The sequence below is a fragment of the Echinops telfairi genome, unplaced genomic scaffold, assembly GCF_000313985.2.
Source record: "Echinops telfairi isolate 266 unplaced genomic scaffold, ASM31398v2 ScPeMD7_70;HRSCAF=299, whole genome shotgun sequence".
Lineage (NCBI taxonomy): Eukaryota > Metazoa > Chordata > Mammalia > Afrosoricida > Tenrecidae > Echinops > Echinops telfairi.
This window is the reverse complement of record NW_022103968.1, coordinates 14,352,294-14,369,545: the sequence shown is the minus strand read 5'-3', so window position 1 is coordinate 14,369,545 and position 17,252 is coordinate 14,352,294. Positions and strand designations below refer to the sequence as shown.

Here is a 17,252-nt window from a genome sequence, read left to right as displayed (position 1 = left end):
CTCTCCAACATGGTCTTCTTCTGACGGTCCGGGGATTTCTCTCTGTGTCTGAGATGGCTCTTATACGCAGAAGTCGGACTGGCTTTGATAGAGGTGATGTCTGTCTTTTAGCATACCCCCACCCCAAAAGAAACAAAGGGGGTGACTTGGTTCACATCCTCTACCAAGATCAAGATGAATCTCACCTGAATCATGTCTATTAATATAGTAGGGAATTCCCTCCAAAATGGGATCATAGCCAAGGGCACAAAACGCAGGACTATCATACATCATATAAGGAATTATGGCTAGACCCCAACCAATCCAAACTCACTACCATCCGGTTGAGTTAGACTCATAACAACCCTATAGGAAAGAATAAAACTGCCCCTGTGGGTTTAGTGTATAGCATTTTAATCTTTATTAAATGAGGAATTAATCAAGATAGAAATATCTTCCCCAAACCAAAAATTGTGAACCAGTTGATTCTGACCATTGGACAGAGTAAGACTGCCCTTGTGGGTTTCTGAGACTGTAACACTTTACAGGAACAGAAAACCTCATCTTTCAGGGGACTGCTAGTGGGTTGGAACTGCTGGCCTTGTAGTTACCAGCTCAATGTGTAAGCCACGACACTGTCAGAGAGATAGATATTCATTTTGCATCAGAAATTACTCCGTGGTATTATGAATTTCTACGTAGCCAAAGCAGAATGGAATTTAATACAGGGCAATAATTGCAAAAGTGTTAGAAAGGATAGACATCAATGGGAGGAATTTACCCAGAAACCTAGGATGTACTGTACAGATTCCCCACTGAGCCCGCACTTACCCCCGAGCTCTTAAGGTGGTGCTGCCGCCACTGTGTACCAGATCCTGTGCAATAACTGCAGCTGCCTGCTTGCTCCTGCTGCTCGAGCCCAGAGCACAGGGTCTGTGTTTCTGCTGCCTTCCCATCGCCCCACCGTCCCCCTGCTGGCTGCTAACAGCCACTCAGCTCTTATGGGAGCCTTGGACATTTCATGTGCAGGCTGCCATGCTCACCAGCCACTCCTCGGGAGAAAGACAGGGCTTCCTACTCAGTGAAGAGTTACAGTCTTGGAAACCCAGAGGGGCAGTTCCACCTGTCCTGTTGGGTCGCCATGAGTCAGCATGGATTCAGTTGCCTTGAGTGTGTTCTCAGCACAAAGAAGTCTAGAGAAGAAAAAAAGGGGGTTAAGAACTAAAAGATTAGAAACAAGTACAGTGGTAACATGTTTTCAACATAGAAATTCATTTAAGTTTATAAATGGCAAGCGCCGTGTGTTTTTTTAATATTCGTAATGACAGTGGCTAACTCAGCCTGCCACATCATAGGATCTCATAAAATATTAACCTTTTTTTTGCCCTAAGGTGCTTTCTTAATATAGCAATGTCTGTGATAATACATTTTCCTTTTGCACAAAACCTTTTGGTATCTTCAGTCTTTTAGAGTTTTAATTGATTTTGGAAAAACCAGCCTTATTCAGCATTAATCCCAGCACGTAGCATAGTCCCTGGCATATTTTTAATAACTGTTGCTCGATTAAAAGGTTATTAGTCTACTGTATTTAGTCATAGAAGCATGCAGAGAGAATGAACTTGTTGGCAGTTTTGGCAGTAAAGTGATTATGTGTCTTAATACTACCACACGTTTCATGCTCAATCTTCTTTCTTTTACAGCATCGAACACTTGGCTTGTTCCAGACACAAAAGGAGCTATTGTACAAGGAGGATATGGCCACACTAGTGTGTATGATGAAATCACAAAGTCCATTTATGTGCATGGAGGCTATAAGGCATTACCAGGCAACAAGTATGGACTGGTAGATGATCTCTATAAGTATGACGTTAACACTAAGACTTGGTGAGTAGACCGGGTGTAAGCCTGATAAGGAGGACATTTGAAGCTCGTTCTATCTGATGTTTGTATAACACTGGTAGTTCATATTTTCAGGGCGAAATTCTTGAAGTCTCATTAGTTCAACGGATGCCAGGCTATTATGTAATGAAGGGGAAGCACAAAATAATACATACTCTCTGTTCCTACCAATACCGTTAAATGATTGGTTTTAGAATAAAGTCTGGTGTCACGGAAGCACTTTCTTTGTATGCGGTACTTCTGTGTGCTCCTGTCACGCTCTTTCCGACGAACCACTCCATTGCCCAGGGATACTCGGAGCTAAGAAGTGACCTGCCCTGGAGCTTCTCCTTTGTATCCCAAGTTCATTGTCATTTGAAAATCAAGGAAGTCTTTCTTGACCCTCACTATCTAACTTGGTGTGAAATGCAAAGCCCGGAAGTAGCTTTTCCCCTTTTGATTGCCGTACACAATGCCCCATGGACCGTCTTACACTTGCTCTTTCAGACACTTGCAGCCCTGCACACGTACTTTCACCAGCAGGCCGTATGGGCATCTTTTCCTCACGTGTGCGTTTGACTTCTGTGTTTCTTGTTCAGCACATTGACTGTTCATATTCACCGTGCTCTTTTTGTTATTCATTACTTTCTTGTTTATTGATTTTTCTGGGTGTCTTAAGTTTTACAATTGTATTTTTGTTGGACTTATTTCCTTCTCTAAAAGCTGGGAAATGTTTGAAGATTCAATGCATTCCTTTAAACTTGGAGCATGAACCTGTTGTCAAGATTTGAACGAAATACAGGGTCTCACGAAATCTTAATTTGCCAGGCTCCATTTGGTTTCAGACATACATATGCTAGCTTAAAAAAAAAAAGGAATTAGAAAATTTAAGACTTTTCCTTTGGGTGATTTTGCTAACTCTCCATATTTCTTGTTAGTTAACAAAATTATGGCAGTCTCTATTTTAGATACTAAAATAAACTAAATATTTTTTCTTTTACATAGTTTATACATTGCATTTTTGTTTTCCATTTTCACATTTTTAATTTACTCTCCTTGAGATTTTGCAAGGAGCCTCATGGCTCATTGATCAAGACACTGTGCATTGCTTAGCATTTTTTTTATGTGTATTTTAGATTGCATTCCACCAATAAGGAAGGGCAATTGCTTCGGCATTGAGGAAAGATCACCTCCTACAGTAATAATAACGAGTCTAACAATGCTCAGGGGAAGATCTTAGGCGAGTATTAGTAGCCGAGAATTAGTGAGAATGAGAGATTTAGTTGTTGCATGAAAGTGTGCTCAGTTTCCACAGCCTTGTATACCCGAGTCCGTCTCATTGTGAACTTTTGTATAGGAGGGTACGATCATCCATTTTGGATTGTGCAAAATCAATATTGGATACTTGTTCCTTACATGAATTTAATGAAGTAATTTGTAATTTTTGAAACCTAAGGTTTCAACATTCAAAACCTTAGGTTTTAAAAAAAAGACTGCCATTATTTTGTTAACTAACAAGAAATAGGTTACATGTAATATGTTATAATATTTTCATGGGTCTTATATTATTTTAAAAGATTAATAAAATAATTTAAAAGCTCTCTGTTATCTGCTGTGACTCCTAATGGCTCTCTATATTGTTTCTGAAACTGTAGGTTTTTATGGGAGCACATAGCCTCATCTTTCTCCTATGGAGTGCCTCATGGGTTTGAACCCCCAACCCTGCAGTTAGCAACCCAATCTGTAACCCAGATCACCACCAGGGCTTCTTAATAGACTCATCGGGGAGCATTCAATTAAAAAAAAAATTATATTTAAAATTTATAGCATTCGTACAGTTTGGATACTTTTTGTTATTTTTGACATGTTATGTCAGTTCTACTGTCTATCAGATTTGTTTGTCGTGTTTGAGATAATTTACATATGTCATTATTATGTGCTGACTCTAGACTGCTCTTTCATTTTCACTACCTCAGAACTGGCTTTATTTTTCCGTAGACAGGGTGTGATAGAGCCTTCTTATTTAGATCTCAAAAGATGTGTTTCTAGAGGAATTCTTTTTTTTCAATGGTAAAACAAGCTTATTTTAAAATCATATTTAATGCTGAAGAAAATCAGAAATTACATCCATTTTTAGCATCGTAGAATTATCAAGGGAGTGAGAATTTTCAGGTGATTATCTAGGAAATGCTGAGTGTCAAAAGAAGTGAGACCAGCATTTCCCATGGCCTTTCTCCTTGTCAATTCTGAGAACTGAGAACTGAGTGGAACTTTGGTCAGGTTGACTTTTGATGACCAGAGTTGGATTTCCAGTGGGGCTAATGAAGGGCCATACTACAATGTACAGGTTTAGTCTGGTCCTTCTAGTTCTAAACTATACTGTGAGCATCGGTGCTGGATCATCACAATCTCTTATTGAATTGTGGTGAATTCTTATAGCCTAGCACACTGGCAGAACCAAAATTAAATTTTCTTGAGGAAAAGCACATCATGCAGAACTTTAATTTATTTCTTAAATATATCCTATTAAGTATCTGGCACAATATAAAATAACCAGACTTTGGAAAATATATGAGATAGAAAAATTGTATAGGCATATCTAAGGAATAGAATCTACAATTAAAATCTTCTCTGAACAGAAAATAAATATAAAAACAAATGATTATGAAAAAACACACAAAATAATTCCAGGCCCAGTTAATTACATTGGTGAATTTGGTAAATGTTTAAGAAACATGCATTTAAGAAACCATTAACATGATCCCCAAATTCCAGATAACAAAAATAATTATCTTGCGGCTTATGAGGCCAAGATAACCCTAATAAAATATGAAAAAGATATTACAGATAAGAAAAACTATAGTCCTTTTTTTGGTGGTGAATGTAGATGCTGAAAACATCAATGGATTCAGCAAGTTATGCAACAGATTGGGCTAGCTATAAGGTTAGTTACAAATATAGATAATTAGTATATTAAAGACGTAAAGAAGAAAAGCATTATGTTCATCTCAAAAGATGCAGGAAGAAATTTAGCTTAAATCAGCACATGTTCATGATAGGATTTCTATGGAATTATGAGCTAAGCAAAATGTTCATATGTTAACATGTATCAAGTAAACAAATAGAAAGTATCAAAATAAACAACAACAATAAGCTACTGCAAGTATGGTGAAATGGTGAAAGCTTTCTTTCTACGATTGAGAATGAGATAAGAATACCCAGTTTGACCACTTCTATTCAACATTGTATGAGTGCTTCCAGTCAGTTCAAGACAACAATAAAACAATAACAAAAACTAGATTGTTAACAGGTTGTTGCATATAAGATCAGCATATTAAAAAAATTAGTTGTAATTCTACTTATCCAAATACTGGGCAGTTATATACTGAAAATCATTTAGCATCAATGCAATTCATGTTGTCCTCAGCTACTTAAGGAATAAACCTAATGATACGTGTGCAATCCCTTTCATGCAAAATTAAAACAGAAATTAGAGAGGACCTAAGTAAAAGGAAAATATATAAATGGATTAGAAAGACTAGAGATCTCTGATCTTCCCAAATTGATCTAGAGATTTAAAGGAATCCCAAATCAATGTGAAGCAGGTACTTTAAAAAGAAAATAGTTCAGTTCTAAAATGTGTAAGGATGTAGCCATAGCTCACAAATGTTTAGAGAAATATAATTGAAGACCTCTCTTCAGGTCTCTACTATATGTGAAACTATAATAATTACATTTTATTGCCTCGATTGAGAAATAGTACAGTTCAACAGATGGGAATCTCACAGATGACTAGGTTTACTTTTTGGACTCTGAAATTGTGATCGTTTTTGCACAGCTGAGCCCTCTTTTAAATACATTGTTCTGTGTCAATTGGGCATACTTTTGGGAAAAAATGAATTTTGGCTTCAGAGTATTGAAAAGCAAGGAGGTTACTTGGAGGACGAAGGTGCACCCAACCCAATTCATAGTACTTTCACTTGCCTCATATGCATGTGGACATTGGACATTGAATGAAGAAGGCTGAAGAGAGATAGATGCTTTGTGGTACTGGAAATGAACAGTGAAAGTGCTGCGGACAGCTAAAGGACAAACCGATATGTCTTGGAAGAAGTATGGCCAAGGCAGAGTATCCTTAGAGGCAATGATGGGGAGAGTTCATTTTCCTCACGTAGGCTGTGTCGGCAAAGCCCAGTCCTGGAGAAGGACATCATGTTTGGTCAAGCAGAGGAGCAGTGAAAAGGGGGCAGGCCCTCAAGGAGATGGATTGACCCTGTGGCTCCCAACAATGGGCTCCAGCCTGGGGACAATGGTGAGGATGGCACAGGACTGGGCAATGTTTTGTTCTGTGTGCACAGGGTCGCTATGGGCTGGAACTGGCACCATTGCACCTCACGAAACAACAACCTTCCACCACACTCAGAAATTCATTTCAAATCAGTTGTCTGTGTGGGGTGGGGGTGGGGCTTCAGAAAGTACTTGGGGGAGGTTCCTTTATTGTTTAATTACATTTTTCTCATGAACTTTCTGAAGCCCCCTTGCAAGTTTAAAGTGGAAGGTAACATCAGTCATTCTAGAAGATAGCAGGAGAGTATCTTCCTACTCATGGATGAAGAAGGATTTCTGAGACGCTGCTATTGTACTATTAGTAAAAGGAATCCCTCAGCCCTACTAATTGAATTCATGCATTCGAATGCTAACCAAAAGTTTGGAGCTTCTGTTCCACCCACAGGCAACTTCAGACCCAGTGTAGCTAGTTCTAGTCGAACTCTCTTGGGGTTGTCAAGATTTGGAGCTACTCCAGTTTTTATTTTTTATGATTTTTTAAATTACTGGTAGTAAGGAAGGCTCAACTGGTCAATGGAACTATATACGTCTGCAAACAGCAGTCAAAGTACAGAGGCAAGCTGCAGTGTGGGGTGCATTTAAAACATACATTCAACCGAAAATTCTGGCAATATAAAGAACTACACATTATCAAGAAAGCGTCAGCCCACTAAAGAAGTGGGCAAGATCCTCCGACAGATACGTTAAAGAGAAACACGACTGAGGACTGACACCCCAGCCTAATGGGCTAACACGAGAAAGACTGCCAGCACGAAGTATTGCCAGTGATGTGGAGCGACCGCAGCTCTCCTATTTCTCTCCTGGGGGTGACCGTTGGGTGTAATGATGTAAGGACTCGCAGCAATCTTTGGATGTGTGGGTATGCTTAGCTCTGGTGCTGCACCAGCTAAGTGCCGGCCGCTAACTGAAAGGCCTGTGGCTTGAACCCATGCAGCAGCTCCTCAGGAGATAGGATCTGCTCCCCCAAAGAAAGCACAGCCGATGGTGCAGTTGGTCTCTGTCACATGGTGGCCGTGAGTCGGAAATCAACTGGGTCCTCCAACAGCAACATATTGTTGTATATTCTCTCTATGCATCAACACCCCTACTTATATCTAGTTGCATGTGTGCGCTACACACCTTATAGAAAAATGGCTGCGGCAGTGTTATTTGTAGTACTTCAGTGCAAATTAAACGTTCAGCAATAGGCCAAATGAATATGTTGTTTATCTGTCCAGTCAGGTGCTCTGCAGCAATGAACATGACCAGTTGATTTCTGCATGAATCATGCTGTGTTTCAGTGAAACAGTGTTGCCCAAAGGAAACCAGACATGAAAGAAAACATAGCATATGATGTAATGGACGTCAAGTTCACCCCTAAGGAAAGCAATGGTCTTAGAGGTTAAGTTGGAGGTGACTCTTGGCTAGGAAGAAGTGGGCAGGGATCAGGATATCCATTAGTAGGGTCACTGGAATGCTTAAACAAATGTGCTCACTTTGTGTGATATTGAACTTTATATACCCAAGATCTGTGTACACTTCGGTGTGTACGTTATTAAAAAACAAGCAAAACAAAACCAACAGAAGAAGCAAACTCACTACCGTTGAGTGGATTGACTCTTAATACTTTATAAAACTTTGCGTAAAAGAGAGGGCTGCTTTGGTGTGAATTCTATGGTTCAATACCACATGCCAATCGTTTATTATAGGTCGGCATACTGAAAGAGGGTTACTTTTTAACTTGAATGCTTCTTTTGGCCAATGTTGTAGACTGAGACGTAAAAGCTCAGGACATACCCAAACCATTGCACTTGCCTCGCTGCTTCAGGACCAGTTGGGTCTGGCCTCCTAACAGTTAAAGAGTAGGGGAGAACAAATGTCCTTGATTTCTTTAAAATAAGGTTGATTGCTTTATTGTTAGTATATTTCACTGACATTCCCTTCTGCGGTACTAATGCCATATGAGCTTGACAATTTCCTTGGCCTTATTTGCTAAAATATCTCCTAACTTTCTTTGCATTTATCTGTTCTAGAGCTTCCAGTAGGAGCCTCCATCTTAATTGTTGTTTTTTAAAGTAGTTTTATTGGCATATAACCCACAGATCAATCAATCTGTCACATTAGGGAGAGTTGTGCAGTCACCACCACTATCCTTTCAGAACGTTTTCTTCTTCCTCATCCTCCTTGTTGCTCCCCCACCCCGACCTCATGCCACACCTTTCTCCCATCGTAGTGGCTTCCGTTTTTGTGGCCTCGTGTTCAAGTCCTCTGGTGTCCTCGTGGGTCTGTGTTCTGGAAAACAAAGCAAAAACCACACCACATGGAGCTCTGTCCTATCAGGAACGTATTAAATATTGCCCTTTGTTACTTTAACCCTTTATTAGCTTGAGCGTTTCTTTTCCAAGCACCAGAGGGAAGGTTCCAACCATTCCCGAAAACATTAGACGTTTCTCAAAAGACAAATCAAATTACATCACTAATTCTTACCTTAAAAAATCCTTCAAATCACATTTAGAGTATGTTTTCATAAAGATGATACATGTGCTTTTATGAAAAGACTTCTTCCAGCTTTGAAAATTCGATACAATGAACGTTGATATGTTATTCGTTTTTGAGTTTTTGTAATTTCTCTAAGAACCAAATACCGGTATTGGAGACTCTGGAAAGTGTTACAGGGCATTTTATTAGCATATTATTAATTATGTCACATGTTAGTAAGTACCAGTGAAGCATGACATCCATAATACTTTCCCTGGATTATTTTTCTGCATGCTGAGTGGTGCAAATCTTTCCCACAATATTTGGCTGACTGTCTGCCAAGGACGAGGTTAGTCAGGGAGCAGTAGATTTAAAATAGCATCAATAAAAACAAATCCCCTGCCATCAGCTCTATCCTAACTCACAGGGATCTTAGAGAGGGTTTGTCAGCGCATCTGTCTAGGGGAGCAGGCAGCCTCCCGTGTCTCCCCTCGGAACAGCTTGTGGGCTGTGCCCTCTGGCTGGTTAGGAGTCCAGCACTAACCCCACAGCATCACCAGCACGTGCTTATGTGGAAGCTAAAGAAGTGCAGCAGAGGGAGGATTCACGTGAGCATGTAAGTTAGGAGATTTCCGATTTTGGAATGTCTAGTTAAAAATCACATACTGAAAGTTTAAACAAATTCTACAGTTGTATATTCTAAGGTAGTTTCAATATTGATAGCACATTTTTCCTAGTGCTCTATCAATAGGGATATATTGCATATGGACTGAAAAACTGAAAGAATATATATATATAGATATAGTTTAAGGACAATGATAACTTGAACACTCCCACTATCTGAACCATGAAGGACATTATAATATTCCAGAAGTCTTCTTGTGTCTCTTCCTGATCCCCCAGAGAGATAATTATTGTTCTTAATACTGTGTTAAACATTTTCTTGCTTTTCCTTATACATTATTTATTTTCTCTCTCTCTCTCTTTCTCTTTCTGTGTGTGAGCAAAACATTCATTTGGCTAATTTAAAAATTGCATGCATTGTTTAATTTATGGTAGGCTTTCTTCAGAGACTTCTTCTTTTGATCATTTGACAATAGAAATAAATCAAATGTATTTTTTTTTTTACTGATGCCACCCCCTACCCCCCAGCCCCAGTTGAAATCAAATGTATTTTAAATTGTGACAAATGCTTGATAAAGCATGAAAAGAGGACCGGGAATATCAGGTATCTGCATAAAATACAGTGGTCAGAGAAGATTTCTCTGAGAAGGCATTTTATCAAAGACCTGCAGGAGGTGAGCCAGTGAGCCGTACGAAAATCATGGGGACCAGTGTTCCAGGTCAAGGGACAACTAGTACACACGTCCCGAAATGAGGACAGTGGAACACCAAGGAGGCTGTGTAATTGGAGTGGATGTCTTCGAGTAGCATGGGGACAGTGGTAGGAGATAACCTTATTATCATATAGGGTCTTGGAAGTTCTTAAAAGGATTTTAATTTTACTCTGGTGAAAACAGTCTCGGATACTTAAGCGCTACTACAACAGAAATACCATGAGGAGGGAGCTTTAACAAGCAGCTGCATTTTCTCACGTTTGGGGAGGCTAGAAGATGAGTTTAGAGCAGTGACTCCAGGGAAAGGTGTTGTCTTTGTCCACTCTGGAAGAAGATGCTTCTTGTTGTTTTGGGGTTCTGCTTCCTTGGTATCTGCTCTGATGGTTTGTTTCATCTCTGTAATATCTCAAAAGAGATACCTGCATGCTTTTGTGATGGTTTCCTTTGACCTCCCTTGCCCTTTTAACAGCTCTGCATGTCGGCAAACCTGTGGAGGCCATTAGTACCTTGTATTAATGGTCACCCTCATCTGGAGGAGATATATATGTATATTTTTGTCTTGTCTTTGTCCTGTATTAGCCTGAATGTTCTCCCTCAGAGAGAGAGAGATTGACTCAAGCTATAACCAACAGTAGTTATATTTCATTAACATAAGAAAGACAAGACACATGTTTCATGGGGACCAAATTCAATTCATAGTAGAAACTCTTGGATGGGTGAGGGGACAGGCTTTTCACAGAAGCACTTTGCTACTGTCTTATGATCATGATACCTGAGATCGGAAGTAGGAAGGTCAGTTAGAGGGCCGTCATGAGAATCCAAGATGATGGTGGTTGGGAACAAGTTGGTACTGTGAAGGTGATAATGATTGGCTGGAAGAAAAAAGCTTGGTTTTTAAAAAAATTGGATTTTTGCTTAACTTGTCAATTACCGTAGCTACTCATGTATAAGCCACGTGTTTCCACACATTTTTAATGCAGTTTCTGTGGTAAAATTAGGTGCCTCGGCTGATAATCAGGTCGGCTTTATACTCGGGTATATATGGTAACTTGCCAAGACATGAGATTGCGTTCCCCTGTCCAAGTGTAAGGGGCACTGGGAGCACTTGGTAAACATCGGGCTGCTGACAGGTCGGTGGTTTGAATCCCCCAGGTGCTTCAAGGGAGAGCAATGACATGGTCTGCCTTCTTAAGAGTTACAGCTTGAGGTAAATCATGGAAATCCAACGGGGCAGTTCTACTCTGTCCTGCCTTGTCACTATGCGTCACGGTCCGTTCCGTGGCAGTGATTTGGGCTTACATGGGGTAGTGGTTACGAGTTGGGCTGCTGACCAAAGGTCAGCAGTTTGAAACCACTAGCCAGCTGCTCCTTGGGAGAAAGAAGGCTTTCTGTAGCAGTTGGTGTAAGATATGAAAATAATAATAATTTATAATTTCTCCAGGGATCATGAAGGTGTAGGGGGAGACAGGGAACAAGGGAGGAGCTGATACCCAGGGCTCAATAGAAAGTAAACTGTGTAGAAAACATCGATGGCAACATATGTACCAATATGTTTCATACAATTGTTGTATGGATTGTTATAAGAGCTGTAAGAGCCCCCAATAAAATGAACTTTTAATAAAAAACAAAACAAAAACGTTACAGTCTTTGAAGCTCACAGGGCAGCCCTACTCTGTCCTGTACGATCACTATAAGCCAGGATTTAATCGACGGCAGTGAATTTGGTTTGGGTTTTTGGTATTCTAGTATCTTTCAGTGGTGTAATAGTTTTCCTTATTTGGACTTTACACATTCGTTAATTTGATATTTTTTCTTTTATGGCATTAAATGGGTTTTTCTGACCATTATATCTTCCTATGGATATGTAATGTATGGATAGATGTAAGCCATTGATTTCTGAATGTTAATTTTATATTGCCCTTCTACCTTATTGAATTCTCATATGCTTAAGTTAGTTTTATGCTTCCTACTGTAGGGCAGGACTCAACAAATTATACCCATTAAATCACACGAACTATTATGAACTGAGAGTGCATTTTACATTCCACATGGTTGAAAAACACTCAAACTAATAACGTAGGTGACATCTGGATTTAAAACACTTTGCCTATAACCGTGGTTTCATTGGTGTTCAGCTACCTCCATTTTTTAATGTACTGACCTAGGGCTGTGGCACTACCGCAGTCGAGGTCGTGTAGTTGGGTAGAGACCATATGGCTTGTGAAACCTAAAATACCTACAGAAATAGTTTGCTGACAACTGCTCTAGAGTTTTACATGCCCACTCAAATGGCAAAGGCAAATAAAGATAGCTTTACTTCTTTCTTTGCACTCTTCTGCTTCTGATTGTTTTAGTTTTGAGTGTGTGTGTTGGGTACTACCACCTATAAACCATACAGAAAAGGTTCCCTGCCATTGAGTTGATTCTGATTCATCGTGACCCTATTTGTGCTTTCTGAGGCTGTAAGTCTTTACGGGAGCAGACAGCCTTCTCTTCCGCCCGAGAGAGCTGATGAGTTGGAGCCATGCGGTCAGCTTACTGGATTGTAGGGCTCGTGTTAGATAGCATTGGTGTTATTAGACATCCTTGTCTAGTTCTACCTCTTAGTGAAACGTTTCCCAGTGTTTCTTCAGTAACATAATGATGTTTGAACTAAGGTGTATGTATGTGATTATGCTATGAGACTATACATCAGTTACACTTTTCTTGAATTGTTTTTATTTTTTAAAATTTATTTTTTTTGGGAGTTAGCACGTGTATCATTCCATAGTTCAATCATGACAAGCAGTGTTGTACAATTGCTACCACAATCAGTTTCCAAACATTCTTTTCCTTCCTAGAATTCTTGACATCGTTTCCTGTCGTCCCCGCCCCCCCCCACTGTATGCTTACCTCCTGAAACCCTTATTCTACTTGCTGTCCCTATAGGTTCATCAGTCTTGAGTTTCATATACTGAAAATAGAAAATGAGATAGCACAATTTCAAGAGGGTGACCCTTAATATGAACAAACAAACATACAGAAAATGTTGAAAACCAGATCAGGTCCAACGTGCATCAGAGGGGGGTCAACTGACAAGGTTTAAATGTTCAAGTGAGGTTTATTCCCCCTGATCTTCTATACCCAGGTCCTCAATGCACTCTGCTTCGTAACCACTTTCCTCCCACCCCTCAGTTATGGCTAGAGGAAGGTCATGGAGGCTTATTTCCTATGTAGGTCCCACAAAGGGCTCTTTGGGCTCCTGCTGTCATCCACAGCCTTATGCAAACCGATTCTCACAATTTAGGCTCTGATACGAATTCCTCCTTCGACCTCAGAGAGTATGATTTGCAATCCTTCGGTGACTGATGATTGTTTAGTCTCCGTAGTTCTGTGCATTTTCGCCATAGAGGTTTTGAGGCTTATTTTTGATATCACAACTTAGAATGATTATTTCTTCCATGTGAATTGAACATCTTGCCATTATATGGCTACCCTTTTTACTGCTGTGGCAAGATTTTGCTTAGCACTTGGATTTTCTGATGAAAACATATCTGCATAGGTCTTTTGGGGCCAGAGCTGACCGCTATATATTTTCTGTGCCCTTTTATTTTTAGTCTATGTCGGTAGATTTACGATTTCTATTAAAATGCCCCCCCACCTTCTGGAGCAGAGTGAAGCTCACAAATATTTCCTGACATAAATCGTGTATTTATTCCATTTCCGTTGACCATATCGCCTCCCACCTGCGTTTTAAAGAGGCTGGGCCAGGTGTTGGACTGCTAAGTCTGGGTGGTGGTTCTAAGCCACTAACAGCTCTGACGGTGAAAGACGAGGCTGCCTGCTCCAGTTAAGACTCCAGTTTCAGAAACTCTGTGTAGGGAGGACCTTGTGTGTCATAAATGATCTGATGGAAGGAGGCTTTGTAACCCCCCTTTTGTCTTTCTTGTGTATCGGTTACTGTTTTATGTCACTTTCCACCCCCCTCTAATTATTTGGAAAACTAGCATGTTGCTTCTGTTCTGTTAGTGGTGAATCAAATTCTTAGGAACTCTACCATGCACATTTCAGTTTTCAGATTATGATGTTAATCAGTGTTTGCATCCTACTGCGGAGCACACCTAGGTTTTCAGAATATTTGAATTCTTCTCACCACCATCTGGTTACGTGCCTTCCACGTCATTCACTTTCTGTCCATCTCTCTCCTTGTCTTGCTGACATCTGCCATCGTTATTGTTTTTTGGAATAACTTAGTCCCTATGAATCTAAATTTTTTTTTATATTGTGAAATATTTATTTCTAATGACAAATAAATAAAATTTTGTCTTGAAGCATGGTGTAGCATGGGTAACAGTCTTCACACCAGGTACTCCTCTGTGGGCGGACCCCCTGGAGACGGATAGAGGAGCCATGTCTCGGTTCCTAAGACCATCGGAAATACGTTTTCTTTTTTTTCTTTTCTCTTTTTTAACATTTTATTAGGGGCTCATACAACTGTTATCCCAATCCATACACACATCAATTGTGTAAAGCACATTTGTACATCGTTTCTCAAAACATTTTCTCTCCATTTAAACCCCCGACATTAGGTCCTCATTTTTCCCCTCCCTCCCCGCTCCCCCCTCCTGCATGAGCCCTTGATAGTTTATAAATGGGTATTTTGTCATATCTTGCCCTGTCCGACGTCTCCCTTCATCCACTTTTTGGTTGTCTGTCCCCCAGGGAGGAGGTCACACACAGTTCCATGTAATCGGTTCCCTCTTTCCTACCCATTCTCCCTTTACCCTCCCTGTTTTGCCACTCACACCACTGATCCTGTAGGGCTCATCCGTCCTGGTGAATCTAAATTATAACAAGGTTCTTTACGCCTCCTTCCCTCTGGTGTTGCAGACACCCCATGTGATCCCTCCCATTTCTCTGACCTTCATCTTGTGACATTCCTGGACGGGTGTCTGGTGACAAACTCAGTTGTTTTTGATCTCTTCACGATGGAAACCATTGTTGGATATAGTTTGCTAGGACAGCAAGTGTTTTTCCCCTAACACCCCAAATAACTTCCTTACTATTCTCTTGCTCCTACTGTTGTGGCACAGAACTTCCTTCTTACCTATGATGCCCCTTCCAGAGAAGCTTACCATCTTCCGAGGTGTTTATAGGTATATGTGCCCTAGACTTTCAGTCTCATGTGTCTAAATAGGGTTTATTCTTTTACTTAGCTTCTTCATGGTTCGTTGGGCTGCTGAAGTCTATTTCTTGGTTCCTTTTATCAGTTCTGGAACATTCTCAGCTATTATTTCTTGAAATCTTGCCACGACTTCAGATGGCTCTTTTTCTGCCCAGACCTCAGAGTATACATGTAATGCACACCCTTTCTCTGTCTGTCACTCAGTCCCATAATTGCTCTTCTTTTTGTCTCAGGTTTCAGTTATTGTGTGTGGATCTCGCATACTGTAATATTATTTTTGCAAACAAAAAGTTGTCGGTTTACATCAAAAATAGTTTGAGGAAAATATACCTCATACAATCGCTCATTTTATTTTCTTATTTTGGCCCATTTTTGCTGTCGGTTATTCCTTTATTTTTAAATTCATTTGTGCCTCATTACTTTGTGTTTCATTAGCTTTTTGCTTGTGATTTTCCCGAGTATTTTATATGTGGAAATATTTTGAGTCCAGGGATGAAAGTGGATTTTTCTTAAGACCTTAAAAGGCAAAAATGGGTGAAAGGAAGAAAATAAAATGGGTGATTGTATGAGGTGTATTCTCCTCAGAATATTTTTGATGTAGATTTACATTATTTTGTTTGCAAAAAAATAAGATACATTATACTCTGACTTCTTAAATCATCTTCTATTGCTAAACAATATTTATTCATGTCTTTTGTTAAAATTGATGTGATCACTGTCATTAGGTGTGCATCGCTGACTTACTGTTAGTGACACTAATATTTAGAATTCAGGTCATACTTTGGTGAACAATTTACAGGCCAAATATTTCCCCCCTGAGCTTAAAGTCCTTCTCAAGAATAGATTCCATGCACAGAACATTAATGTCCCAAGACCAGAAGAGTTATGGGAAGATACCAAGGGCATCCTATGTGAAGAGAGTGAAAGATCATTATCAAGACTGGAAAAAAAGAAAGAAAACAAAACAAAATAAAAATGAGGGAGCAGATGACGTTAAAGAATGGCTTGGAAAGACACTGTGAAGTATTATTGTGAAATGTGCAAAGACTCCGGGAAGAACTTGTTAATCATTCCTCAAACTGAAAGAACTGAAGTGAAGATTAATGTCTTGAGTTGCATTACTGAAGGATTCTATGTACAGAAAATTGATGCAGGAAACAGCAAAAGATGCTAGAAGGAATGGACAGAGTCATCATACTAGAACGTATTGGTCGATGTCCAACCATCTTAATTGATGCTAAAGGAAGAAATTAAAGCTGCATTAAAGATAGTGGCAAAATCAAGATTCCAGGATCTGTGGAATACCAATTGAGCTGTTTCAATAAGAGAGTGCAATCTTGAAAGCACTCATTCATCTATGTGAGTGTTTCCCAAAGTAGGTGATAAAACCCCACTGTGGGGTGCTGGAATGATTCAGGGATGCCCCGAAAGCACATACATGATACACTTTGTCATGAATTGTGGGCTATCGTACAAAAGTAATTTTGATTTCTTTTTTTGAAACGGGGGCAGTAGGCCAAATAAGTTTGCTCTGTATAAGGAAATTTGGAGGACTTTGTCTTGGCCAATTGAGTGGAAGATACCCATATTTGTGTCCATTCTAAAGAAACACAATCAAATGGAATGTGAGAACCCTTTAACATGATCATAAATGTCATATGCTAGTGAAATTTTACTGGAGATAATTTGATAGCAAAAGTGAGAACTTTCACAGGAATGAAGAGGCATGTGTGTGAGGCTACAGTGTAGTGCAAAGTGAAAAGGTTTGTGGCAGGGTTGTATTCTTTCATCTGAATAATCTATCAGAAAAAGAAGAAGATGGCGTTAAGATGAATGGAAATCTTAACAACCTGCGGTAGTTACATAATCTGGTGTCAACTTGAGAATATTAAGAGTGAAGGGGTAGAGTCTAGCCTGTCAATCAGGTCACAACTTGATGACCTCGTTTAGAGGCATGAAGGGGATAAATAGCTCACTGGAGGCCAGATACACTCACTCCCTTTGAAATATTCCTGATGACAAGCCTGATGGAGCTACGCTGATGCAGCCAGAGCCCTGGAGCTGGAGGAGCCACGTGGAGACCCACGCCA

General features: G+C 39.8%; 1 protein-coding gene across 1 annotated transcript in view; it reads left to right on the top strand.

Moving 5' to 3' along the window:
- ATRNL1 (attractin like 1) overlaps positions 1 to 17,252 on the top strand; it is a gene marked incomplete at its 5' end in the record, with an annotated part of 662,506 nt that overhangs the window by 87,923 nt on the left and 557,331 nt on the right. The window contains one exon of the mRNA XM_004700917.2: positions 1,680 to 1,863. Coding sequence (XP_004700974.2) covers positions 1,680 to 1,863 — 184 coding nt within the window. The remainder of the gene's footprint in view (positions 1 to 1,679; positions 1,864 to 17,252) is intronic.